We start from the raw sequence: 24647 nt of genomic DNA, 5'->3' as shown, positions 1-24647 counted from the left end.
GTCCTTATTGTGGATGCAAGGCGGATCAACGGACTACGAAATCTGTACACACATGTATGACATTGGCACGGTTAAACAACTTGAACTTACTACCAAAGAATAACATGGCAAGGAACGAGGGGAAACATGGAACAATAACGACGGACGAAGCCAGCGGCCAGATGATGTAAAACTAATGCAAGACATGAAGCAGCATCCAGAACAACCGTCATCATCATCATCATTTTTCATCTGCCGTTATATGCACCAAAACAAGATGAGAATGTTGAAGAAAAGACATATCGTATGCGCATGATCAATCATATATATATATATATATGTATGTATATATATGTATGTATTTAGAAAATAAATGAGAAAACCCACGCATCTGTAACACAGTTTATGTGGCTTAAGAAACTTAAGAAACTTTCCCCCAAATAAACCAAAAAGCGCCCCGCAAATGCCGCATGCCAGTTATATATTATATATTATATATATATATATATATATATGTAAGCACTTGCCATCTCCGTCGTTCTTCTCCCTTCCTGATTTGCTCTTTTCGAATTAAACCAGAAAAACAAGATTATTTCTGCCGTGACCCTTGGGTATCGTGACCCCGCTGGAAAAACAAGGAAGAAGGAAAAATCGAAAATGCGAAAAAGAAGTAACGAATACAAGGAAAAGCCACCCCATCCGAGCGCCGTAGAGTGTAGATTTCTCGATAAAACCTCTTGATAAAATAGAACAACATCTCGTCAAGTCCAGTCTATATGACATGAGAAGAGAAGAAAAGATCAGGTGTCGGATTTGGCGGTTTTCATCCGAGTACTATTTTTGATAAGATGGATTGTTTGTTGCTTCCCTACTTTGCTCTCTTCTCCAATTTTTATTCTCATGGCCCCACATGGCTCTCGACATAGCTGAATGGAGTTTGGAAGTGCATGCTTGCCGTCAAACCAAACGGATCCGGGTCAAGCATGGGATCGAAGACATTGAAGAGCGATTCGTCTTGTACAAAAATATCTATATCTTCGTTAAGGGTCGTGGCGGAGGTAGTCGTCTCAGCAAGAGAAGTAGCAATGTCGTGCTCGTTTTGCTGGACCTGAGCTTGAGCCTCAGGACCAGATTGAGGCTGAGATCGAGCGATTCCGGATGGTGGGGTCGAGGGCTCGTGGTAGGCGGGCGTGGATAAAGTGTCTTCTGTAGAGTCGTCTAGATCGTGCTCATCTTCATCGAGCATGTCGATTTGGGTTTCATATTCTTGTTCTGTGCAGGGGGAGAGAAAGAATTAATCAACCTAGTACTAAAGAGAGATCCGTATAAAGGGGGAGGAAAACTGAGGGATATGCGGGGGATAGAGGGGAAAGCGGTCAACTTGCCTAATTGGTCGTAATGCTTCTGGAACGGTGAAAGGTAGTAACCTGAACCGGTCCGATCCATGTTTACTCCACTGTCTGGTGATACATTTGGGAGGGCAGCTGTCATTGGCGTTGCGGGATCGGGAGAAGTCGCCGAAATGCAGTGATGGCCGTTGCTACCGTTCCCGTTGCTGCTATAGTGGCTGGACGCGGGCAATATTGACGGTGGCAGGAGTTGGTGTAACTGCGAAGTATCCTTTTGCTGCTGGGGTTGAATTTCCGCGCCGGGTATGGAAATGCCGCCTTGCAGGTTAAAGCCGGGGGACTTAGCGGTGGAAGGTGACGAGACATGGGAGGTTGGAGTGGGATGCAGTTGAGGGGAACTCATAGTATGGGCATCCTCACGATGTGCCTGCGAGATATTAGAATGGTCAAGCTTTGGTGTCTCCCCAACCTTGTGGCGATTGACAGACTGTCTGTTGCTAGCGGCTCGTGAAAGAGGGGAGTTTTGGCTTATGGTTTGTCCAGCAGGCTTGGCTGATAGCATATTGGGACTGCCACTCTTCAGACGCAACTCAGCCTGAACGTCAATGCCTATAATTATGAGAGAAGAGCAAGGGAGCACGGAATACAATTAGTCTATGGCTTGAATAATTTTTGTTTCGCATCAATACCAACGCACGTCGCCACTAGTGAGGTGTAGTACCTTTTTCCAATAGAATTCGCTCCAGCAGCGAATTCTTATAGCGGAGCATCAGACATTCATCAGCAGCATTACGGTGACTCTGCTGCAACGACTGCAGGGTTTCCTCATTGTGCTTGATGGTAGTCTCCAGCTGCTTCATGTACTCGGTTCGCCGTTCCCGAAACGCCGCTTGCGCTTGTCTATTTCTTTGCTTGCGCTCTTCGGAGGTGGCATATATCTACAGACATCGCTCCAATCGCAGTGCCAGCGGCAAAGGGAGAACAGAAATTAGCAAGCAGATAATAGTATATATAAAAAAAACTCGGGTAAACGGGAGAGTAGATACTACTAGTAGTACTAGTAGTTCTGTGAATAATGAAATAGAAAGGCCAAAAACTCAAGCAATAGCTCAGGAAACGACATACCGGCTTGCGCCCTCCCTTTCGCTTCTGCCGCTTGACAGCGCCTTGAAGAAGGATTTCACCATCTGGTTCTGGCGTTGAGACTGATGAACTGCTAGAACCCTCAGGGTTGGGTTCGGATTGCGGAATTACCTCCTCCATTCTCATGCCATTCCGCGAATTAATTTGGCTGACATAGACCACAGATCCCATATCATGCAGAGAAAGATGAAAGTCGAAGGATTGCAAAATTGAGGTGGTTAGGATCTTGGGGGAGAAATTGGGGCAGAAATTGTGGGGAGGGGGGTATTTGACAAGCTGGCTGGAACCGAATCTCGGAAGCGGGGAGGCGGAAGGGCGGAAGGGTTGCGTCTAGGTTGCAGAAACGCGCGGCTAAAGTGGCTAGAACGGGCGAGAAGTGGAAGCACGAAGAGGAACAGGAAAAGTAGCAATAGAGTGATAGGAGGGACGGTGGAAGAGGAAGAATCAGGCAGTTACAGCAACAACATGAACAGAGACGGCTGCTGGCTTAAAGAAGCCAAAGGGCCAAAGGGCCCACGGACTGGACTGGAGAAAGAACAAGAGGCGGGGGAGTTGGCATTGGCATCTGGCATTTGGTATTGGCCGGTATTGGCCTGTATTGGCCTGTCTAGTAGGTACTACAGCGTATGTTGGCCTGTCTTGCAGGGTAAGGTGGTGGGGGAAGGCGGGCAATCATCCCTGCCGCAAGAGGCGTGGAGACACTGGAGACACTGAGTGTGCGCAGCGTAATTTGTCTGTTGCTGGACGTACTGTACGAGTGCTACTTCATGCTGGCTGAAGCGGGATGCTTCATTTTACAATGGAGGGGACTTTCTATTATTCCTACCTTTTTACTTTTTGTTCGTTTTGCTTCCTTTGTGCGTGGTGAGCAGCTGCGGGGAATGACGTGGGATGATGCATGTTGCCCCGATCAGCGCTTTTCCACTCAATTATCCTGCATATCGCCTAAACAACCAACGGCAGAGAATGGCGACGTTAAATACATGAATACCTAGCTATCAAACCGAACTAGTATTGTCAATGAGGAAGTTGCCGCAATACCGCGGAATCCGGCTTCGCTTGTTCTGGGAAGAAGAATTGAAGAATGGCGGTGCATTCGGTGGTGGGGAAGAAGCTGGTGTGGGTGCGCCTCGCCACAACCGGCAACTTGTATTATTGGTATAGGTGCAGTCACAAGGAAACGTGGATATCTTCATCACAGCATTGAATATGAATATAATTAAGTGCAGAGAATATGTTAGTATTCAGCCACTTCAATATAATCAATATTTTGACTGTTAACATTGATGATGACCAAGTACAGATTTTAGAAACTAAGATAATAATTCATAATTTTAGATTTTTCTTTTTTGCAAAAAGGTCTGTATCAGCATATTCTCTACAGATCTGTACACTTTGAATATATCTAGCCTTAGCCTTAAATATTTCATGCACTGTACCTAACTATGGAAAAGTTACCTGAAATTGGGAATAAGCGGGGGCACGATTAAGTTACAGCATGGTGGCAGTGGAATAAACTGCACAATCCGATAACAGGCATCATTACAGATACAGTCTGGATACGCTTCCTTTTTTTTTTTTTTTTTTTTTTTTTTCATTTTTTCATTTCCTTTGTAGTTCTTCATGATGTTGAACTTGTTTCAATGCACAGATTACTCCATAGCATGTGTAGATTGCGCATGTTGCTTCCGGGGTCCTTCGCTGGCGTCAACAACGGACCCACGCTTTCGCTCCCCACCTTCACGCTAAAAATCAGCCAGCGATTCAGCCGCCACTTCAAAAATATAGTTAGTTAGAAGAAAAATTTAACACATAAGCAGACCTGCGGGGAGAAAAGAGCGGGGAAAGAAAGGGGGGAAAAAAAATCCCATCAGAAAATTACCTGGTTTTGTGCGTCGAGCGATATCTAAGAACTACCCACGATACGGCTTTCCATAATACACGACTAGTATGCGAGATGCACGATGCACGATGCAGGATGCAGGCTGAGAATGAGAAAACTGTAGTGGTTGGTGGGGCAAGTGTTCCAAATAATATGAACTGTCGATTTCTCCGCAGTGCCTTACGCGGTAAACACGCTTGATTTATTGCCCTATTCCTATTATGACTCAGCTCCACCTTTGAAGAAGGTTGAATCGTCCGGAAGGCCGATATTTTGCCAGCGATGGTCCATATTGGCAAAGATTTCCCATCGGACACTTACCGACCCCTGGCCAACTCTGACCGCTGCCATCTCTCATCTTGTTGATGGCGAGCTGGAAGTTCAAAATCCTTCTCATGGACCTTATCTTCCCTTCCCCCAAGACACAATTACTAGCACAACAGGATGATGATAGCTTCCGCCCGACTGGATGCTTCTGGAGAAAAGGCGAAGCAATCTGGTACTACAATATATGTATAGTACAGCGTTTGCCAAAGGGATGCTGCAGGTTGTCGTCGGGCCCAACTTTCAGCGCCAACTTCCACCCCCACCCAGTCGAGCTTCCATTTGAACACATTTTCCTCAGGTGTGCGGACGAATACCCGATGTTCGGATTCAGTCCTGTTTCCACTCCACCTTGCAAACTCAAGCTGGCACCAAGGTGGAAGGCGATGCAGTGCATAATGTGTACTGTACCATGGGACAGGTTGTTCATTTATGTTTCTTGTATTAACCATCCGTTTCGTATTTGATACGAGCGATTGGTACGAGTATTCTTGAAATCCGTGAACTGGGAACGACGAGGGTGTCGTTGCCGCCAGGCATTGAATGAAGCAGCCTGGATTGTATCTTCGTGTCTTCGATGTTGTCGCATTCCAGTGCGTTAATCGTCAACCCTGCCCGGTATTGCGGAGCTCAAAGGACGCTTAACTACAGTATACAGCTCAAGAACCAAGCACCACGCCTTCTTCTGCTTCTTTCTTTCTTGCTTTCTTTCTATTTTTCTCTTCAGCGCCACACCCAAGATGGCTATTTGTATCACTGCTTCTGCCCCTGCCCCTGCCCTTGCCCCTGCTCCTGCGACTGTCATGACGTCCTATTTCTGTTCTAAATGTCGAAGAACAGAAGTATACATACTAACTAGTTAGCCAAAAAGTCTTTCCTGGCCATAACCACTAATCCAAATCTGGGAGAGGCCTTGACAAACGGGGGACGGGGGAAATAATTGGTTTTTGATATGATGGGCTCTTATCAACTCCCATTCGGATCCCCTATCTAGGATGGCAGTCAAATTCTTCATCTGAACGACATCCGGCATGCCAAATGCAGCTGAGTAAATTATATATATCTATCTATCAATTTGAAATTTCAACAACAAAAACAACTTCAAGGTTTTAAAATACAAGGTTACTACCAGTACTAGTATTTTTGCAGCCCCTGGCCCGGACGAGGGATATAGCTGAGCTTTTGCTTATCTTCTTAGGCTCCTTTGCCAATGGTGATCAGATCTACAGCTGATATCTTCACTTTTGTCCACGATCAAACTGTTGGGGGATATGTGCTCGATGGATGTAGACTACTTTACTACGGCTGATATCAGGGGGTTGGGCTGAAGCGACTGTTGACGCTCGTTGGTTGGAGGTACGAGTAACGGGGTGAATCATGAATCTCTCGAGAATGGTATCTGAATTCCATTTGATAACTCGTTACTTATGCCGATTAATCCATGACGCACATACATACTAGTAGTACTGGTATCTTCAGGTTGTTGAACTTGTTGGTGAAAGGAACCGCGGCAACTTGACGGAATGACGCCAAGTCGCCAACCCGAAGAGCCCAAGAAAAAAAGCTCCTGTTATCATATGCCTTTGCCGGAGCCAACATCAAAATCAACATCAACATCCGAACTACGGATTTTCAATCGCTTTTTTTTTTAACACCTTTGTCTGGAAAGAAGAAAGAAGAAGCTTGAAAAATAATAGAGCAATAAATTCGTCAACCTACTTCTGCCACCCTCGACTCTTTGTTTTTATTTACTCTAACCGCGCCCCCCAACCGCCCTCCTCTAACCCCCCCTCGAAATTGCCTCGACCAAATAGAGCAATCCCACAGAGCCAACATCAGAGAAAACCGAGTGATGGCTGAGGAGGGGAAGAAGGAAAAAGATAAGATAGAAGAGGAGGGAAGTATGGCTGCCCCAGCGGAAGCCAGCAGCATTGCGGGGGTGCCGGCGACTGCAACGGAGGCTGACAGCCAGGCTCATGCTCGGTCTACTGCTGGGCTAAAACGAGATGAAGAGGATTCAGATTTTGATTTGGATGGTAAGTTTGGGAACATTTATATCTCCACCTTTCCCTTAATCCTTGGAGGCTATGGTTGCAAGAGGATTGTTATTTTTTTTTTTTTTTTAATTATGTTTTTTTTTTTTTTTTTTTTTTTTTTTTGGAAAAAATGAATCCAGAAGGAAGGCGACAAACGTATATATAATACATATTAAAAAAGAAAAAACGAAAGTCAATCTTCTAACCTAGCTAAATCACCACACAGACCTCCTCGACGATTTCTCTCCAACAAAAAACCTTCCCTCAGCTACTCCCGCCGCACCCTCTTCGAATAAACCCTCATATGCTTCCGCCTCCACCTCCGCCGCAGGACCGCAGCTACCGCCATCATTCCCATCCGACCAAAATGCCACCGGTGCCTCCGAATCAGACCTCGATGAGGACGCCTTCCTCCGGCAGCTTGAACACGGCATGGCGGGGCTCTTGCATCAAAAACCCACCGGCAGCGACGGCGGTGGTGGAGATGGAGGGGGTGGCGACGGCGAACCAGACTGGGATGCCCTCGCGCAGCGAATGGCGCAGGGCGAAATGGATCCGACGGCTATTATGAAATTACTCATGGGGGAAGGGGGTCCTGGTGCGTTAGCCGGGGGGATAGAGGGGGACTTGGGCGGCCTTGGCACCAGCGGTGGCAGTGGTAAGGAGGACGAAAAGGGGGAATCCGGGACGACGTCCGGTGCTACTGATGCTGCTGGTGCTGCTCGTAGTGCGAGTAACGCGGAAGATGGGTTCCAAGAAACGATCCGCAAGACTATGGAGCGGATACAAGCGTCTGGGGACAAAGCTACCGCTGCGGCGACGGGGGATGGGGGCGAAGACGACGATGATGTACTCATGCGGTTGCTGAAGGCGGTGGGCTCTAGCGCTGCCGGTCAAGCGGGCGCTGGTGAGGCCGACGACGAGAGCCTCGATAAGCTCTTCATGGGAATTATGGAACAGTTGTCGAATAAGGATATGCTCTACGAGCCGATGAAGGAGCTGAATGATAAATTCGGTCCGTGGCTGCGGGAGAACCGAGACAAGGTACCCAAAGAGGATCTGGAGAGGTATGAATTGCAGGCTACCATTGTGGCGGAGATTGTGGCCAAGTTTGACGAGGAGGGGTATTCGGATGACAATCCGGCGGATAGGGCTGCTATCTGGGAGAAGATGCAGAAGGTATGATTTGGTTATGCTTATTCTTCTATTTCTTTTTTTTCTTTTTTTTCATTGCCCATTTTTTCGGTGTCATGAGGAGAGGGCTATGCTGACTAGTGTGATGATAGATGCAAGCCGCGGGGAGCCCGCCTGATGCCTTGGTGTCGAATCCGCTGGCGGATGAACTTGGGCTGCCAGGCGCTTTCGCTGGCGTGGGAGGAGGAGGGGGAGGGGGAGGGGGAGGGGGTGCTGAGATGCCGCAATGTCCGCAGCAATGAATCATACTCTGATAGACAATGATTTTCGCTATTTGAATCCCTTTCATTCCTTTCCCTATTTTCGCTTTTATATACATCGACTTCTCCAACGAGACCCTGGGCATTATTCTCTATATATTCAACTCGACGGAATGGTCATTCTCATTCCGGTGTACTGTACATATATGCAAATACCTTCAAATACAAGAGAATCCCGAATGGACCCCTTCTCCAGTTTCCCTTGATAAGTTTCATACGAAATTTTCATTTCGCGAACGAATTGGAAAAAGCATTACTGCTGCTCCCCAGGCGCCCAAAATAGAGCGCCAAAAAGTAAATCGATAAAAGTAGGATCGACATCCGAGCCCAAAAACGCCGTTTCAATGCACTGCTCAAATACGTGATAAGATATTCTAGAATGTCTACCCTCACGATGTATCCATCCCGTCATTCATGTCGTCAGTGTGATCTGGCGATGCTGTGTGATGGTCATGGTCGTCGTCAAGCAACTCAGCAAAAATATGTTCATAGTCTTCCTCATCGTCATACTGGGAACTTGCCGGGACCGGTTGCGACTGCTGTTCAATGTCTCCTGAGCGCTCCAACTCCTCTAAAAAGGCCTGGTAGTCTTGCTCCTCCGAGATAAATTCTTCGAGGATGCGTTCGTCTGTTGACATCCCAACGTTAGCCTCGTAGTTTTTTCCCTTTTTTGTTTTGCAATATCTATTTCCGACTCTGTGGAGATCTTGCTTGGGAAAACAAAAAAAGTAAATATGATCATAAAAGAAATCAAGTTAAGCTCAGCAGGGGCGGGAGCCATGTCTACAAACACACCTTCAAAACCAACCCCACGATCCTTTTTCCACCTCGCGCCAACACCGATCCCCTGGATCCCTTCATCGAAAACCATCCCATCGTCGTCCACCTTCACATCCTCCTCCTCCTCTTCCTCCATCAACGGTCCAAAGTCCGGCGCAGACCTCGCAAGCGTCTCTTGATACCTCCGCAGCTGCGCCAGGTAATTGGTTCGCTGAATCTGGTCGCTTCTGGCCTCAAATCTGCCTTCGTCGCGATCATGCTTCACTTTATTCAGGAAGCTGCCGAGCCGTTTCTCGCGGGAGCCTCTCCGGCATGCGAGTTTGGCAGCTGGGTTGCGGATTTGGTTGGCATAGCGTTCGGCGTATGATTGCCTGGGGAGTGTGCGGGATGGTGGTGATGTCGTCGCTTTCGCTTGCTTATTGTCATGTTCCATTATCTGCAACTGGTGTCGGGGGACGACGAGGTTTGCATGGTGTGAGGGGAGGGATGTTTGCGGTGCATGAGAGAATAGGTGTGTGAAGGGTGGCTGTTGGGTGATGGCGGTAAACATTATTATTTTCAACTATTATCGATATACATTGGGAAGCGTATCAGTCGTTCTGCGGATGCTGTCAATTGTGTGAAGCATTAACTAACAGATCACGAACGCGACCATTTGCTGATTACATCATTCGCGTGTACTTAATCGCGCTAGGTTGTATTAGGCTAAATCGGTTGAATTGAGATCTTGACCACCTAACCTGCTCACGCTTTCAATTCGCTGTTCAGCTCAATTTTCATGGGAAGATGCTTCAGGGGGCTCAATCCTTAAGCAGTACGCAGCAGCACCACTGCGGGAGGCCATACATCAGGTCGCATTACTTGATGCTGTAGTACTCCTAGTTTATGGCCTAGTTGTGATATGGTATGCTCTGCCCGAGTTACCCGAAATTTTCATACCGATCCAAAAATATGCTTACGATATGTCCCATATAGCGGGTAGATTTATGTGCGGAAATAGTTTGTGATGTAAGAAGTGCTACATGGAGTTGATGATCGTACCGCCCTCTTTTTAATTCAGTTATAGCTACCTGAGCTCCACGAGCAATTGCCTTATCTCAGGTATCATCAGCAACTATCCTGATCATATCCTCAGCTCCTTGCCCATCAACAAGGCAATGAGTGTTGGCTGGAGATATGCTTCTGTTGACAGAGTTGGCCCTTTTCTCTCTCGCTTCGTCATCTTTCAGCACCGTCACCAACTGCTTCCTCATAAGTCTCCAGCGTCGCGACTCCGGCTTGCCTCCCAGCCAGTAATTCCGTGCTACCATTCCATGGCCGAATCACCCCCTCCGGAAGACGAAAGAATTTATCACCTCGAGATAGATGTGGAGGATTTGGAAGGATACAGGCCCGGCGGATACCATCCAACTCTTGTTGGAGACACCTTTTGTAGCGGTCGCTACAAAATAGTTCACAAGCTTGGATTTGGTGCTTATTCAACAATCTGGCTCGCTCGCGACCAGCATCTCCAGCGCTATGTGTCGCTGAAGATACTTGTTGCGGGAGCTTCGGAGAGCAGTAATGAGGGCAAAATCATCCATCTATTGACAAAAGGTGACCCACATTGCCGTGGAAGGCAGTATATCCCGACCTTGCTTGACCAATTCTCTTTTGATGGTCCCAACGGACATCATCGGTGCTTGGTTGTTGAGCCTGCTGGCTGCAGCATATCCACTTCCAAAGAGAACAGTACAAACTTTATGTTTCCACAAGATGCTGCTAGATCCATCGCCGCCCAACTCATCATGGGCTTGAACTATTTGCATGAAAATGATGTATGCCATGGAGGTATGCAAAATATAGTCTTGCTCTGTGATTAGTTATTCAAATTCACTAAACCCAAACAGATCTTCATTTGCGCAACTTTCTTCTTCGCGTCCCGAGCTTTGATAATTTAAGTACAAGTGAACTGCACGAACATCATGGCAAGCCAAATGAGATTCCTACCCGGCGTCTTGATGGAAAGCCTAGCATACCACATGCACCACCACATGTCATTTATCCCATGCTTTGGAACATGCCTGCGAACAAGGTGATGGATCCTGAGATTATTATCTCAGACTATGGGGCATCTTTTGTTGTTTCACAAACACCATCCCCCACTCTTCTCACACCAGCCCTGTATTCCCCCCCAGAAGAATTCTTCAGTGACAAAATCACCACTGCAGCTGATGTATGGACCCTGGGTGTTGTCCTATATGATGCTTTGGGCGAACGCCCGCTTTTTGAAACGTTTGCATGGGACCCAGATGACATCATTGCTGAAATGGTCAACACCTTGGGACAAATGCCTGAAAGGTGGTGGGACTCCTGGAAAAACCGCTCTGAGTTCTTCAACCAAGATGGGTCCTGGATCACCAACTTCCAGCGCATCAGCACACCTGTATTCCGTCGTCTTCACCAGCGGATGTGGGATATGGGCCGGGGTGAGACACCAGAAACGTGTGAATGGGATGTTGCTAGTGGCGAGTTCAAAGCTCTAGAGGATATGCTGCGAGCGATGATGACATTCGAACCAGCCGATAGACCGACGGCGAAGCAGCTCATGATGTCTGAGTACATGGTGAAGTGGGCCATGCCGGCGTGGGAGAGGCAGATGAAGCGAAAGAAGTCTTACACTGCTGTGGACCAAAGGAGGTAGACCCTCCATGAATTGTTTACTTAGCTTCGCACCAAAACATATTTGCTCTCGAGAAGCTGGATTAAACCCCCTGCCATGGCCGGCCCTTACGTGTATCCCATGACTCCGCTCTATGCCACAATATGCGTCACTCGCTTCGCTCACTTACGCATTTTCTACGAAAACACATGAATTCCCCTTGGCCGGCCCAAGGGATGAAGTGCATTGCTTGCGACGGGGAGTTGCTCCAAGAGAAATTTACACCCTTGGAACCATGACAAGGTTGAATATAGAACTGCTGTGAGAGGGAGCACTGAGCAACTTGCATTAGAAATACCCAAACTAGAATCGCCATCATCATAAATTTGTATAGTATTTTTTGTCAGCTGATCTCTATTCCTTTCTGGCCCTCTACTTCTTTTATCCCAACAATCGCTTTGCCAGTAGGTAGTGCCGGATGCGCTCATAACCCCAACTTGACCTCTCTCTTTCTCTCTTCATTACGTCTTGACCCAGTGACCGTGAGCCCAGAAAGCGGCTGATAAAATCTCTGAAACATTGGACTTTCCATCTTCTCTTAGACTGCCATGCCCTTCATCGCCTTCCTTGATATACTCCCAATCGTTAATGATCCGATCAATGATTTCACTCATGCCAGATGCATTTAAAATTTCAGCAATTCTCCAATGGCATTCTAGCAGCTCTGGAGAGGGAAGTTTAACATCTTCACCCCCTTCTGCCTTTTGCATTGTAACCTTTTGGTCCTGTGCGAAGAACACCTTTTTGAAAGGATAATCCATGTAGGTTTTAAAGTTGTAGACGTGCGGCGTTTCCTAAATAGCAACAATGACCTTCTTAGTAATCTTGAGGAATTAAAAACTTTAGGAAATGTTGAGTTTGGTTTCATACTGTAGGCTCAAAGGCGCATCGGAACTTTCTGAACTGCTTATGAATCGTGTCCAACAATGTTATTCCATTTGATGGGTCATTAATATTGCTTGCATTCAAACCAATCCGCCGTATTGATGGGAAGCAACGGAACAAAGTCTCCCAGACATTTACAGCATTTTTCTCCCCCTGCACTAAATTAGCATTTTGTCTCAATAGATATATATTTGGTGGGTGTTTGGTTTAGGGTGGGGGGGGGGGGGGGTTCAAGAGGGGTTCAAGAGGGGTTCAAGAGGGGGGATAAAATGTAAAATGGACGTACCGAAATATCATGCCATGAAGCATAGGCGAAAGGTATTATGTGTGCCGCCTCTACATCACCATGATTGATGTCAGAAGGCCGATTGATACTCTTCCAAAGGTTTAAATCCATTCGTTGTGTTACAACACAGCGAGATCCATCTCGACGAAAGCATATGTCACGGAATTCATCAGTTCGTGATTGGGGTTCGGGGAGGTTCGCAGCAACGAGATCTGCAATTTTTTGGCGCTTGATGATAGGAGATTCAGTCACGGAAGCCCCGGTACTCAGAGCTTTCACTATGGCAAAAAAATCAACATTTTAATCCATCAAAGAAAGGTACATAGAGAGAAGAAAATAAGAAAAATAAATAAATCTGAACTCACTGGGCTGCAAAAGTCCAGATGCCAAATTTTTGAAGACATAATAAAGGGCTTCATCATTGTCACTGCAACTCTCCACATCATGGACCAGAGAATCCGCCCCTTCTGCGGGTAGCCAATCAAGGCATGCGTTTAAACAGGGTATTAAGGTATTGTCAGTGCCCTTGGTATGAGCCCACTGGCCAGGGACATAACGGCTAATACGGTCTTTGGCCTTGTTAACTTTATGTTCCCAAGATTCGAAACTCTCTTGTAATGTTGACATCTCTGAGAGCTGTTGGCTTGAATGCGAAGGCTCTGCATCCTCATCTTTATCATTCATTGTGGCGATGCGCTGTGATCGACGTGGATGGAAGCCCTCTGGAGAGTCTTGGCCTTGGGCATGGCGATGAGTCTTGGTATTCTTTTTGTCTTTTTGTTCTTTCCGAAAATTGTAGCGACTGAATCCCCTAACAACACATGTTTGTGAGGAAGTTTGAACCTGAAAAAAACAAAGTAATTTTGTTCAAAACAAAAAGCAAAGAAAATAAAAGAAATCAGAATCAGAATCAGAAAATAATCGAAAATGTGAGTGCAGGGCTGCAACAACAATAATAATCCTTGTTGAGGAACACATTGAGAAAAAAAAGAGAGAAGTGCTCAGCAGTATCTATCCATTGTAGTTATTTTATGAAAATAACCATGGATGGATGGATTATAGCGATAAAAACAGGGCTGTACAGAGCTCAAAACACACGGAGGAACAACTCAAATCAAGAACAATACCTTTACTTAGTTGATTGAACTTGGATGTATGGGATGTGATACAAAAGTGTAGCAGTAGGTAGGAGTCAACCCAGAGAGGGACAGCGAGAGGCAGAAATAGTAGTCCGCGATTGACGGAGAGCCTGCATTCAAGTGGGGCCAGATGGTAAAACTGCAGAGCTGGAGAGCTATAGAGTTGTTAGCCTGCCTGGCGCTCTATCTGATCTGGGATAGGATCATAGATGATGGAGAGAATGCATGGTGCTAAAGGGTTACACTAAATCTGGATACTGCCACATTATGCCGCCTGCATTACCAACAATTCTTGTACCGTACCGTCAGAGAGAGGACATCTCTTGATAGATCTAACTTTATACCCATATTTTTAGATCATCTATTTGAATCTACGTTATTGAGCAATACTAACTATTCATTTTTGAACATGGTATGTTTTATTAATAAAAATTTAAAGTAGAAAGATATAACCACTGGGCGGTCATCCCTGGATGCCACGTGACCACACCTATTTCACCACGTAGGTATAACTTCTAACAACCTCCGGATATCATATGGCTGATGTGGATGCAGTGAGCACTCTACGTAACAAGATCTTCATACCATCGATTGATATCTGAATTTATGAGCTCCAGCATTGAGATTTGCATTTATATTTCTGTGCATCTGTAGTCGAGTGTGTTTCGCAAAACATTCCCCTTAGTGCTTGCTTCCAAGGTTATAAAACTGGCCAAAAGAACAGATTGGCGAGAGGGCAAGAACATCAATATCAAAATTACCAGGTTGATAACCAAACACCTTTTTTCTTTCACAGTGTGGTGTGTTTGTGCTTGCTTTCTTTTAGGTTTTCTTTCAGTTTTTTTAAGAGGTTTTGAGAATTTGAGAGTTGGAAGAAAAAGAGGGAAAAGAAGGTAAATAGAATGGAAAAGAACAAGAAACAAATACAATGAATTATTAATGAAAAACAAGAGCGAATAGAGAGAAAGTAGATAAGGGTACAAAAGAAAAACAGAGTTATAACTCCCGCACGGCCATAAATAAAAAGAAAATATCAACAATCATCTGTGCGAATGGAGGTTGATGTGGTAAGACAAGAAAAAAACAGTTCAATGCAGCCGGGACTCTACCAAACGAAATGGAGAAAACAGAAGGGTATCAGCCATTCCTCCAAAGCAGAAACTTGCAAACTTGCTTCGCACAACATAGAAACGAAGTAAATCCGGTTATGCTCGTGCAAGACAGATCCAACGATAGCCACGCTTTTGCAATTCCAAAGTTTCAATAAAAATAGGCAAAAAAGGGTGTTAAGACATTCCATTTCACCTTTCAGTTTCCTCATTTTCGCCAAACACTCAGAAATTCGACGACGGGTTCACCCCGCCAGGGTGATGATACTGATCCAACGTAGATGTAAACGGGCTAGGACCCGTTCCCACCGTCGAGGTTTCGTGGCTCGACGAGCCTACGGCAGTGCCTGCGTTCATCAGGTCGTCATCGTCGCCTACGCCGCGGGAGTTTCGCTTGCGACGCAGCCGCCATGCCACGAAGGCTAGGCCGCCCACGAGGACGGCACCGCCTACGCCAACGACGACACCGATGATGATTCGTTTGGACGAGTCGCTGAGGCCGGAGGAGGCGCGGCCGCCGTCATTGTCGTTGCTTAGGCCGGGGGCGGGGGATTGGCCTGGTGTTATGGTTGAGGCGGAGGTTTGTTCAAAAGTGCTGCCACTGACGGTGATGGTATTGGTGACGATGACGACGGAGGATTGTGTTGGTTGGGGGGAGTTGGTTCGCGGGGGAGGGGTGGTTCGGTTTGTTGTTTTGGTTGGAGTTTCGGGGCTGGTAGTTTTGGGAGGGGGTTTGTTTGTGCTTGGAGTGGTCGGATTTTCGGGCTCAGAGGTGGTTGGTGGTTCTGGCGTTGAGCTGGAAGTCGAGGAGGTTGTGGTCGTTGTTGGTTCGTCTGTTGAAGATGGGGAGTCTGTTTGTGACTCGTCGACGCTGACCACCTGTCTCTTTCTGCCATTATTTGAATTCTCCGCGCCAGCAACGGCGATGACCAGAAGGAGGGCTGAGAGCAGCAATAGAGAAAAGGAGGGTGTCCACCGCATCGTGGCTGGCGGCAGCGACTGGCGGACTAAATGGTTGGAGGAGCAAGGGAGCGATACGCGCGAGCCCCCAAGGCAAGAACCCAGCAACCACAGAAATATAGGAAGAGAGTTCTGTATAGACGTTGCCCTTATACGTAGGGTGATGAAATAGGCATCAAACGAATGGCGAAGGAAGAAGAAAAAGGAGAGTGATAGAGAGAACGACGGATGGACAGAGATGGAGGTCTGAACACAGAAAGGGAGCAAGTCAGAAAGTGGTGAAGCGAACTGCCCAGGCGGACATTGCGAGGTCACAGGAGAAAAAAAAACGGCGCAGCAAGTGCCGGAAAAAGACCGGAAAAATACCGGAAAAATACCAGAAAAATACCACTCGTTCGCCCTATGGGTGGAATAGCGCTTCCACACTATACATACCGTACATACGCCTCCAGCAACTCTGAGACAGTAGCCCCTGTCTAGACCACCCGATTAGGATAAGTCCATACCGGATGCATACATCGTGCCATTTTAAGTTCCCCACCCCTGGAGTCGGCCCGTTTCCATTGGCTGGCAGGGGAGCATACCCCTGTCAGTTGTATCCACACTAAGTTCTACTGAGTCTAGTGCAGGTATTGATAAACAAGCTGGAGGCTGTGCAATAAAAATACAACACACAAAACTAGTTGATGCACATCATGCACATGAACCATGATGATCGGCGCGAAAAAAAACTTTCCACCTCTCTCCACCAGTGCAGGATGATGGTGTGCATACTTAAGGTAGTTTCTCTCTCTCGGCCATGGCAAGGGCAACAGGTCTCCAATACCGCTATAATTCTGTACATACAAGTAACAGATTGCCTTTCAATATGGACACTGCATTTTTATCTATTCTACTCCGTAGTCTAAGCTGACTCTACCTAGATACATACGTCATCAGTGCTTCAAGAGCCCTGTAGAAAAATAAAATGCTGAAGGTTCTAAAGTCAATAGTCAGCTGAGCTGGGTTAAATCTGTTTAAATAGAATCGTCTTTTTGGGAGCGGCTGTTTCGGGAAACGAGTGCTCCTTCTGCAGTGCGGCAGAGTTCGTCGCTTGGAGCCATACGCATATGCATATATAGAGGCTGGCCCCTCTCCCCTTCGCTCGGCCCTTAGCTTCGATACCTCGAGTCCTCCGTGCGAGCACAGTACATCCCCAGACGGTGTTGTTGCTTGAACTCACCAGATGCTTTGTTTGCCAGTCCCACCGCCACCATCCATCCATTCTCCTCCATTTTTGCCACCTATTCTTCGCCTACTCTTTCTGCGGACGGAAAACTCCGTCCCTACCCTGTTATGTCTCTCTAATGTGACGGTTGGTCGCGGAGTTTCTGGCTCGCCACTCAGCTTCTGCTGAACTTCGGCCGCACTCTCACTCGGCAGACGGACAAGGTGATTGATTCTTCACAGCGTCGTCTGCCTACCTACCTGCTGTTCCACCAGTGTTGGTGGTGATATGGCAATGTATATTGGATGCGCTGAAATCCACCCGACGGCAAGCGCCGTAGGGCAAAGACAAGCCATTTTGAATATGAGTATATTCACAAATCTCTTTCGTTCTTTGAGATGTAAAAATCTCGAGCAAAACATCTGTGTATTGAACAGCAGACTTTTGAGAAATTCTTGTGAATCGTCACATTTTATAGCATCTATAAAGAAGTTCCTGTCTCTTGGGCGCGCGAAACAATTTCTTCTCCAGCTACTTTTGTGTGTTTGAACTTCCTTCACACACTGAAAATAATACATACAGCTAGATTGACTATGATCGTTTTTCAAATCAGATAATTCTTTTCTCACATGTTGATCTTCAGATTTTCAATCAAAAAAATCTGCTTCTCTCTGTGAGCGATACGTTCTTTTATAAGGAGCTTGAGAATGACGAACGAATGTGGTGATTCATCAGACTGAGAAGTCTACCAAGATCGGATCATCCATCAAAGAGTTGAAACAGCTGTAACGGTAGGCGTATTGGGCGCGGCAGGCAGGAAGCCAACCGTCTTATGGTCTTTTGAGCCTAGGTGGTTAGCACTGTATTCCTGGCCGGTGCCTGATCATTACAGCAGCTACCATTCATCTGATTTCGATGATGCCAGATTAGATAATCGAAAGCAGAGAGTCCCAGAGATCATCATGTGGACAAAAGTGGAATTAAGCAGTTGATATCGGAAGTTCTGAAATGGTGATCAATTCCTGCCAAAACAAGGTGCTATTTCCTTGCTTTTGGTCTAAGTTTTATCCTTCTTTTAAGGACTTGACATTTTGTTTGCTCTGGAACTTCTCCTCAGGGGTTGCGATCTCATGATGGACATCTTGTTGCAGAGCTAGGAGCTGTGCTGATGCCACCACCACCTGTCTTATGCACCACAGCACAGTTTGTCCAATATTCTGGGATGAAAATGGTAAAAATGTCCACACAAAAAAAGTTACATCTACTACATTCACATGAGTAGCCTCCTGCAAAAGCTAATATAGGAAAAAAAAAAAAAAAAAAAAAAAAAAAACATCCCCATGCCCGACATCACCCTCGAGAAACTCGCCGTGGAGAACATCCAAGACGCAGAAAATAGTGAGAAGGAAAGGTTACTACACTTTCGTCGTAGGATCCTCCGCGGCTGCCTGAGGAGCGGCTGAGTGTTAAGGATCTCATCTTTGATCCGTGACTAACTGACGGTCTAGGATTCACCGATGGACAGCTGAACTACTTGAAGGAGCACTGGCTCGAAGCAGACGGGGAGGAACTAGGGGACAGTGCTAACTAGGCAAGTTGAGCTCAACGTGTTGGTTTTGGGAGAAGGGTTGGCTGTATGCGAACTGCTTGCATCGTTGAAAGAGGAGGCAAATGGAGTTTCTTTCTCGCCGGCCTGTGTGTTGGCAGCTGGACTATTCAGATTCTCTTGCGGAAAAGAATACAAACTCCCTTACCAATTATAAGCCCCTGAAACCGAATGGTCGGTGCAGTTGTTTGGTTGAGGAATGAGGACTTGAAATAGAACGTGAACGGTTTTCCCTCCCACCTTGATCAGTATTCAAACTCTATCATGCGTTGGTATGTTTTCTTACCTGTCAAGATCGATATTGAATGCCTTTATTTTTAAACGCCGGCGCCATTCGTTCCAAATACCACACCGTCCTAAGCAACTTGGAAGAAAACGAAACTGGCCCTCTGAGTTCTTATCTGACTCTTCAGCGGTTGGCAACTGCCCTTTCCGAGACGCACGCCATGCTACTCATGAGTTCGAGGGGCATACTATGGGAGGGAAATTGGAATATGACCGTAAAACCTCCGTCATGTTTAATAACCTGAGAAAAAAATATTGTTCCTCTCTCATCAGGAGAACAGCAGCATATAATTTATACTAAAGCAGCGCTTTTCCAAAATTGTTAAACTGAATTTTCCAAAATCGATTTTGATCAGTTGCACTGTACAGCCCGCCGCTGCTAATTATTGTTTTGGTTTTCTTAACAGTCTTTATTATATGGAGTTGGGGTTAGGACAGGTTTAATGATTCAAAAAAGAATTAAAAAAATGCGTTTACAATGAATTACAATCACATGTTTGAAATGAAGATAATGGATGTCGCAAGATGTTTTGTGTATCAAAATGTGAAGTAAATAGTACGATGTGTAAAAGTATACGGAATCAAAAATGGGAGAACAGAAGGAAATAAATTCCCAGCTCCAGTAGGTAAATATTTTATCACACAATTAAAATTTCTATTATTATCCTCATTGAATTCCCCTTCTATCCTTTTTTCTTCTCTTCACTTACGGACTCGCCCTTCAAAGTCTTCGATGAAGTCGCCGACGGGCTCATTAACGAAGTTGTTGGCTGGATGAGTTTCCACGTGCACCACAGATATAAAATGCCAAACCCGGACGCTCCGATTAAAACGTTAAGCACAACCCATAAGTCCGGCTTCCCCGCCGGTGTAGCGACGAAGGCTTCAAGAACGTGCCATAATATCATAGCTGAATAATAAACCAAATGCAATATCTTCGTGAGAATATGTAAATTCCCGGAGCCGTTTTGAGTCGCTTGAGAGGGCGCGGCCGATTCATTCCAATATAGGTCTAGCGACGTTGGTGGGAGGCCAAGCAGGTATGCCCACAGCAGAATGAGGACGAAGTATGGAACGCGCAATTCGTCGCGTCGTAAGAGCGGGAAGAGGGTCCACGCGCCAAGCATGTTCGCCCAGCCAACCCATGCCCGTGTTTCTTTACTTAAGCCGCGCTCGCTGCCAAAAAGTAGGGTCATGGGGAGGAGTGGTAACAAGATGCTCTTTTCATGGACTTGAAAGGAGCATAGGAAAAATCCCCATGCCGTGCTTGCTAGTGCCGGTAGAAGAAGTGTCGGCCGAGGGTATAGGGCGATGAGCGTGCACGGCGTCGAGATCATTAGAATGGTGGCTCCAAGTGACGCACGTTGGAGTAAGGCTGACGGGAAACGGTTCAGTTTGTAGAATGTGTGGATAGTGCACCAGAAATTAGCAACCTTGTCTTCAAACAAGCCCCTGGCAAACGGGAATATGCGATGGATTGCCTGCGCGAGCTGCAGGACTGGAGGAAAAATCCACGAGGATTCATCCAGCTGCACTGGAAGGTTTTGGAGGAGAGGCGGACTGGGCAGTGACAGCTCAATGCCGCGGTATTTGTTATAGAGAGGCATGATTATGAACGGAGCGAATATCAGGCCAAACGTAAGGATCGTGATCAGACTAATGCTGATTAAACGGCCAATTCTCACGCGTAGTGAAAAGCAGGAGCCAAGCATGAAGGCGAATATCGTTGGGGCAAAATACAATGCCATTTGCTTGAAGCACAGGGACGATACGAAGAACAAACAGGCCCAGAGCATCCGGCTGGCGAACATGCTTTCCAATGCTGCCACAACTAGCCCGAGCATAACGGTATTGTATTGGAAATGTCCATGGTCTACAAGAATAGTGGCAGGCTGCATAAGGATGGCAACAAGCGCAATGGAAGAAGCCCAGACGTGAGTTCCTTGCATTCGAGAGTATCTCCTAAGAAATATAACAACGGCAGGGATGTAAACGAGGTACTCGGAGACCACGACTGTCGCACGCATATAGACTTTGAGCAAAGGGCCTTCAACTCCACGGGAGTCATCCAGGACAAACCATGACGGGTCAATGACCGAACCGCTATCTAATATCAGCAACAGATCAAAGATATCTAGACGAGTTTAGATTCTTACAATTTACCCAAAAGCCAACTGTGATAAGCAGTAAGGGGAGGGTAGTCGAGACCCCACCATTGTAAGTCATAGAAGTACCATAGCGACAACGGTAGATGGGTGGTGATTTCCATCCAGTGTCGCTGAGCCTCAAAGTCACCGTACATTGGAGGAGTGTTTTGGCCTGAGGTATTTCATATATTTAGCTTCATTTTCGAAATTCAATTGGGGGGATGACTTAAAGCTCACCAGAATATCCCCATAGGCCCGTGGACCAGCGGAATAGCCCAACGACCATCAGAATCAGAGGTAGCACAACCCATTGGGATACACCAGCACGAGCTGTCCATAAAAACGACACGAGTGGAAAGGTGGGAGAAGGCTGGGTTGCATCTGTGTTGGTGATAAGATCGATGTTTGAGTGGGGAGCGGTCGTTGATAGCAATCTCCTCTTCTTTCGCGGGCGATGTGAAGGTGACAGACTTGGGGAGGGGCCCATTGTGTGTCAATTGACGACGACCATTGGTGGTGTTATTTTGAAGAGAATCGACGACAATAGATGAGTCCCTGTGCAAGTCAATCAATTATCGTTGAGGTCGTCGGAGTTGCACCTGGCAAGCTCCAACGCGAAGTGATGAGATGGCTACCGAGGTCCTGTGGGTAACATGAGCTTGGATCAAGCCGCTAACCTACTTTACTCTAGTGTAGTTCGTGGATGAACTGCCGGTGTTCTAGCGCGCCAAGTTTTCCCAAAAGCGGTGAGCAAAATTTCCAGCCGCCGAAATTAATTTTTCCGGAAAATTCGATATATTTTTGTGTCCTCCATCTTTTTTGCGTCTTCCATTTCTTTGAACAAGTTTTCCTTCTCGAACCAAGATATCTGTGGGAGTTTGCCTGTGGATCTAGAGAGATAAAGACTGGACCCGGTGCTGTCTTTTCTCCTTTTCTGTCCCGATACAAATTTAGGCTTGCTGCAAGTATTTCCGTACCTGTGGGCTTTCTGAACTTCTGAGGGCTGTGGGCTTTTCTTGAAAACCATACTGCAAAATTTCCTGTGGGACTTTCACTTGTGGGTTCTATAGACGGAGCAAGTATTTGCCTGTCTGTCATCTGTGGGCTTGAAACTAGTGGGTAACTGAGGGCAACCCATTTGCGGGTATTTTCGAGACAAAGATCTCGAGTTCAATAGGACATATAACAGCCATCTAATAGCTGTTTGTTGCTTACTGTTCGAGTGAGGGCTCAAATTGTCGCAAATACAAACCAAATACACAGTGGGTACTGAGGGTACTTTCAGAGGTTGCTGCACAGATTTTGTTCCAATACCTGTTTGACTTGAAATTACGACAATGTGAGTGCTACTCTCCTTTCTATCTTGTATTTTTTCACGGTTCCTTTATCTCTCTATTCTGGAATCGCGAGATTTAACCATGGCTAGATGAAGATGTCAAAAATGAAATCATCATCGAAGACTAGCAAAGGAGAGGACAAGGTTGTGTCCAAGGTTAAGAATGGCTCTGTGACAAAGGGTTCTGTCGCTCCAAAATCGAAGGTCAAAGAGATGGCCAAGAAAATTGTCAAGGAAGACAAGAAATCTAAGAAGAGGGAGCCATCACCTTCGGAATCGGAGTCAGAGAGCGAGTCCAGCGATAGCACCGAGGCCTCTAGCAGCGAAAGTGAGAGTGAAAGCGAGACAGAGACAAAACCTGCTCCCGCTAAAGCCGCCACCAAGACTGCCAGAGTTGAGCCCGAATCTGAATCCGATTCCGAATCCGAATCCGATTCTGAACCGGAGGAATCATCCTCGTCCGAGGATGAGAAGCCTGCAACCAACGGCAAGAAGGTGGAGACAAGTGAGAGCAATGAATCTGAATCCGAAAGTGACTCTGATTCTGATTCTAACTCTGACTCCGAAGCTTCCGCTATTGAAGAAACGAAACCAGCTGCCAAAGCTGCAGCAAAGGTAAGCGAAAGTTACACTGGTGACACGCTTCAACACAAAGTCATTGCTAATAGTCTACAGGAATCAACTATAGAGGAGTCTGATAACGACAGCGACGACAACGATAGTTCCGAGGGATCCGAGGAAGATTCATCCGATGAATCATCCGATGATTCGGCTGAGGAATCAGAAGAAGCAAAAAACACTGAGGCTGAGAAGCCATCTTCCAAGTCTCAGAAGCGCAAGGCTGAAGACGAGGAGGAGGAGGTCACCGCACCCAAGAAAACAAAGGTGGATTCCAATGAGGGTGGGAACCTCTTCATTGGTAACCTGTCATGGAATGTCGACGAAGAATGGCTCCGATCCGAGTTCGAGGAATTCGGTGAGCTTGCTGGTGTGCGCATTGTTACCGACCGTGACAGTGGCAGGTCGAGAGGGTAAGCTGGAAACTTCACCATCACTATAGACAACATGTAAACTGACATGACGATCCCCTATGCATAGTTTCGGATATGTTGAGTTCACCAACGCTGCGGATGCGGCCAAAGCTCACGCAGCCAAAAAGGATGCGGAGCTCGACGGCCGTAAACTGAACGTCGATTTCGCCAACGGTCGTTCCAATGCTGCCCCAAAAGAGCGTGCGCAGTCCCGCGCTCAAAACTTCGGTGACCAGACGAGCCCCGAGAGTGATACCTTGTTCATCGGTAACATCGCATTTAGCGCAAACGAGAACATGATCTCCGAGGCCTTCGCGGAACATGGATCGATTCTTGGTGTGCGTCTCCCCACCGACCCAGAGTCTGGCCGTCCCAAAGGCTTTGGCTACGTACAGTTCTCGTCGGTCGATGAGGCGCGTTCCGCTTTCCAGGCCCTCAATGGTGCTGACCTTGGAGGGCGTTCGATGCGCCTCGATTTCAGCTCCCCTCGCCAGAACTCTGGAGGCGGTGGACGTGGTGGAGGTGGTCGTGGTGGCGGTCGTGGTGGCGCCCGTGGTGGACGTGGTGGTGGAGGCCGTGGTCGTGGTGCTCCCCGTGGAGGCCGTGGTGGCAGCACCAATCGTGGTGGATTTGGCGACTACAGCGGTACGAAGACCACATTTGATTAGATCACACGAAATGCTTTCGGTGGTGAATTTTCCATATGTCAAGGATGTTTTGAATTGACGATTTCAGTTGGCGCCATGGAATGACTCCCCGCCAAAGGTAATGTATGATATACCTGTTTTGGTTTTGTTTTGTTTATTCTGGCTTCTGTTCATGTTTATTTGTCTTTAACCCTCTCCCCCCTAAAAGTTCTTATTTTGGTTTAATGCAGAGGCAATTCCTTGGACCCGTTTATAACCTCGATATTATGATTTCGATTATATAGTTGTTCTATAAGTACTCGTAACGTGCAATTCAGATGTAACTCTTATCTTATCGTCACAAATATGCAGCTCTAAGCCC

The 24647-nt window shown here is 46.7% G+C and overlaps 9 protein-coding genes across 9 annotated transcripts; 3 read left to right on the top strand and 6 right to left on the bottom strand.

The window, feature by feature from the left end:
- Window positions 1-851: 851 nt before the first annotated feature.
- Window positions 852-2674, bottom strand: HCBG_03752 (uncharacterized protein; the record flags this gene model as incomplete). The annotated part of the gene is made up of 4 exons (XM_045430801.1): window positions 852-1251; window positions 1365-1937; window positions 2050-2266; window positions 2454-2674. 4 exons carry the CDS (start codon window positions 2589-2591, stop codon window positions 878-880), a joined length of 1302 nt encoding a protein of 433 aa, XP_045288944.1.
- Window positions 2675-4784: 2110 nt separating this feature from the next.
- Window positions 4785-6276, bottom strand: HCBG_03751 (uncharacterized protein; the record flags this gene model as incomplete). Its single annotated transcript, XM_045430800.1, has 3 exons — window positions 4785-5241; window positions 5920-6076; window positions 6132-6276. The coding sequence occupies 3 exons, from the start codon at window positions 6274-6276 to the stop codon at window positions 4785-4787; spliced, it is 759 nt and encodes a 252-aa protein (XP_045288943.1).
- A 253-nt stretch (window positions 6277-6529) lies between these two features.
- Window positions 6530-8149, top strand: HCBG_03750 (peroxin 19; the record flags this gene model as incomplete). Its single annotated transcript, XM_045430799.1, has 3 exons — window positions 6530-6713; window positions 6940-7892; window positions 8000-8149. 3 exons carry the CDS (start codon window positions 6530-6532, stop codon window positions 8147-8149), a joined length of 1287 nt encoding a protein of 428 aa, XP_045288942.1.
- A 407-nt stretch (window positions 8150-8556) lies between these two features.
- HCBG_03749 (uncharacterized protein) lies at window positions 8557-9550 on the bottom strand (the record flags this gene model as incomplete). Its single annotated transcript, XM_045430798.1, has 2 exons — window positions 8557-8795; window positions 8963-9550. The coding sequence occupies 2 exons, from the start codon at window positions 9495-9497 to the stop codon at window positions 8557-8559; spliced, it is 774 nt and encodes a 257-aa protein (XP_045288941.1).
- Window positions 9551-10260: 710 nt separating this feature from the next.
- HCBG_03748 (protein kinase) lies at window positions 10261-11630 on the top strand (the record flags this gene model as incomplete). The annotated part of the gene is made up of 2 exons (XM_045430797.1): window positions 10261-10777; window positions 10837-11630. The coding sequence occupies 2 exons, from the start codon at window positions 10261-10263 to the stop codon at window positions 11628-11630; spliced, it is 1311 nt and encodes a 436-aa protein (XP_045288940.1).
- A 479-nt stretch (window positions 11631-12109) lies between these two features.
- On the bottom strand, window positions 12110-13503 carry HCBG_03747 (uncharacterized protein; the record flags this gene model as incomplete). Its single annotated transcript, XM_045430796.1, has 4 exons — window positions 12110-12442; window positions 12519-12686; window positions 12820-13097; window positions 13185-13503. The coding sequence occupies 4 exons, from the start codon at window positions 13501-13503 to the stop codon at window positions 12110-12112; spliced, it is 1098 nt and encodes a 365-aa protein (XP_045288939.1).
- A 1789-nt stretch (window positions 13504-15292) lies between these two features.
- Window positions 15293-16048, bottom strand: HCBG_03746 (uncharacterized protein; the record flags this gene model as incomplete). The annotated part of the gene is made up of 1 exon (XM_045430795.1): window positions 15293-16048. The coding sequence occupies one exon, from the start codon at window positions 16046-16048 to the stop codon at window positions 15293-15295; it is 756 nt and encodes a 251-aa protein (XP_045288938.1).
- Window positions 16049-19808: 3760 nt separating this feature from the next.
- Window positions 19809-21759, bottom strand: HCBG_03745 (glucosyltransferase; the record flags this gene model as incomplete). Its single annotated transcript, XM_045430794.1, has 3 exons — window positions 19809-21228; window positions 21282-21444; window positions 21510-21759. 3 exons carry the CDS (start codon window positions 21757-21759, stop codon window positions 19809-19811), a joined length of 1833 nt encoding a protein of 610 aa, XP_045288937.1.
- A 342-nt stretch (window positions 21760-22101) lies between these two features.
- Window positions 22102-24614, top strand: HCBG_03744 (ribonucleoprotein; the record flags this gene model as incomplete). The annotated part of the gene is made up of 5 exons (XM_045430793.1): window positions 22102-22611; window positions 22705-23113; window positions 23177-23223; window positions 23284-23639; window positions 23707-24614. 4 exons carry the CDS (start codon window positions 22705-22707, stop codon window positions 24305-24307), a joined length of 1413 nt encoding a protein of 470 aa, XP_045288936.1.
- Between the last annotated feature and the right edge of the window lie 33 nt (window positions 24615-24647).

This window comes from Histoplasma capsulatum (genome assembly GCF_000150115.1).
Source record: "Histoplasma capsulatum G186AR genomic scaffold supercont2.4, whole genome shotgun sequence".
Lineage (NCBI taxonomy): Eukaryota > Fungi > Ascomycota > Eurotiomycetes > Onygenales > Ajellomycetaceae > Histoplasma > Histoplasma capsulatum.
The sequence above is the reverse complement of the archived record's forward strand: the minus strand, read 5'-3'. Positions and strand labels throughout refer to the sequence as shown.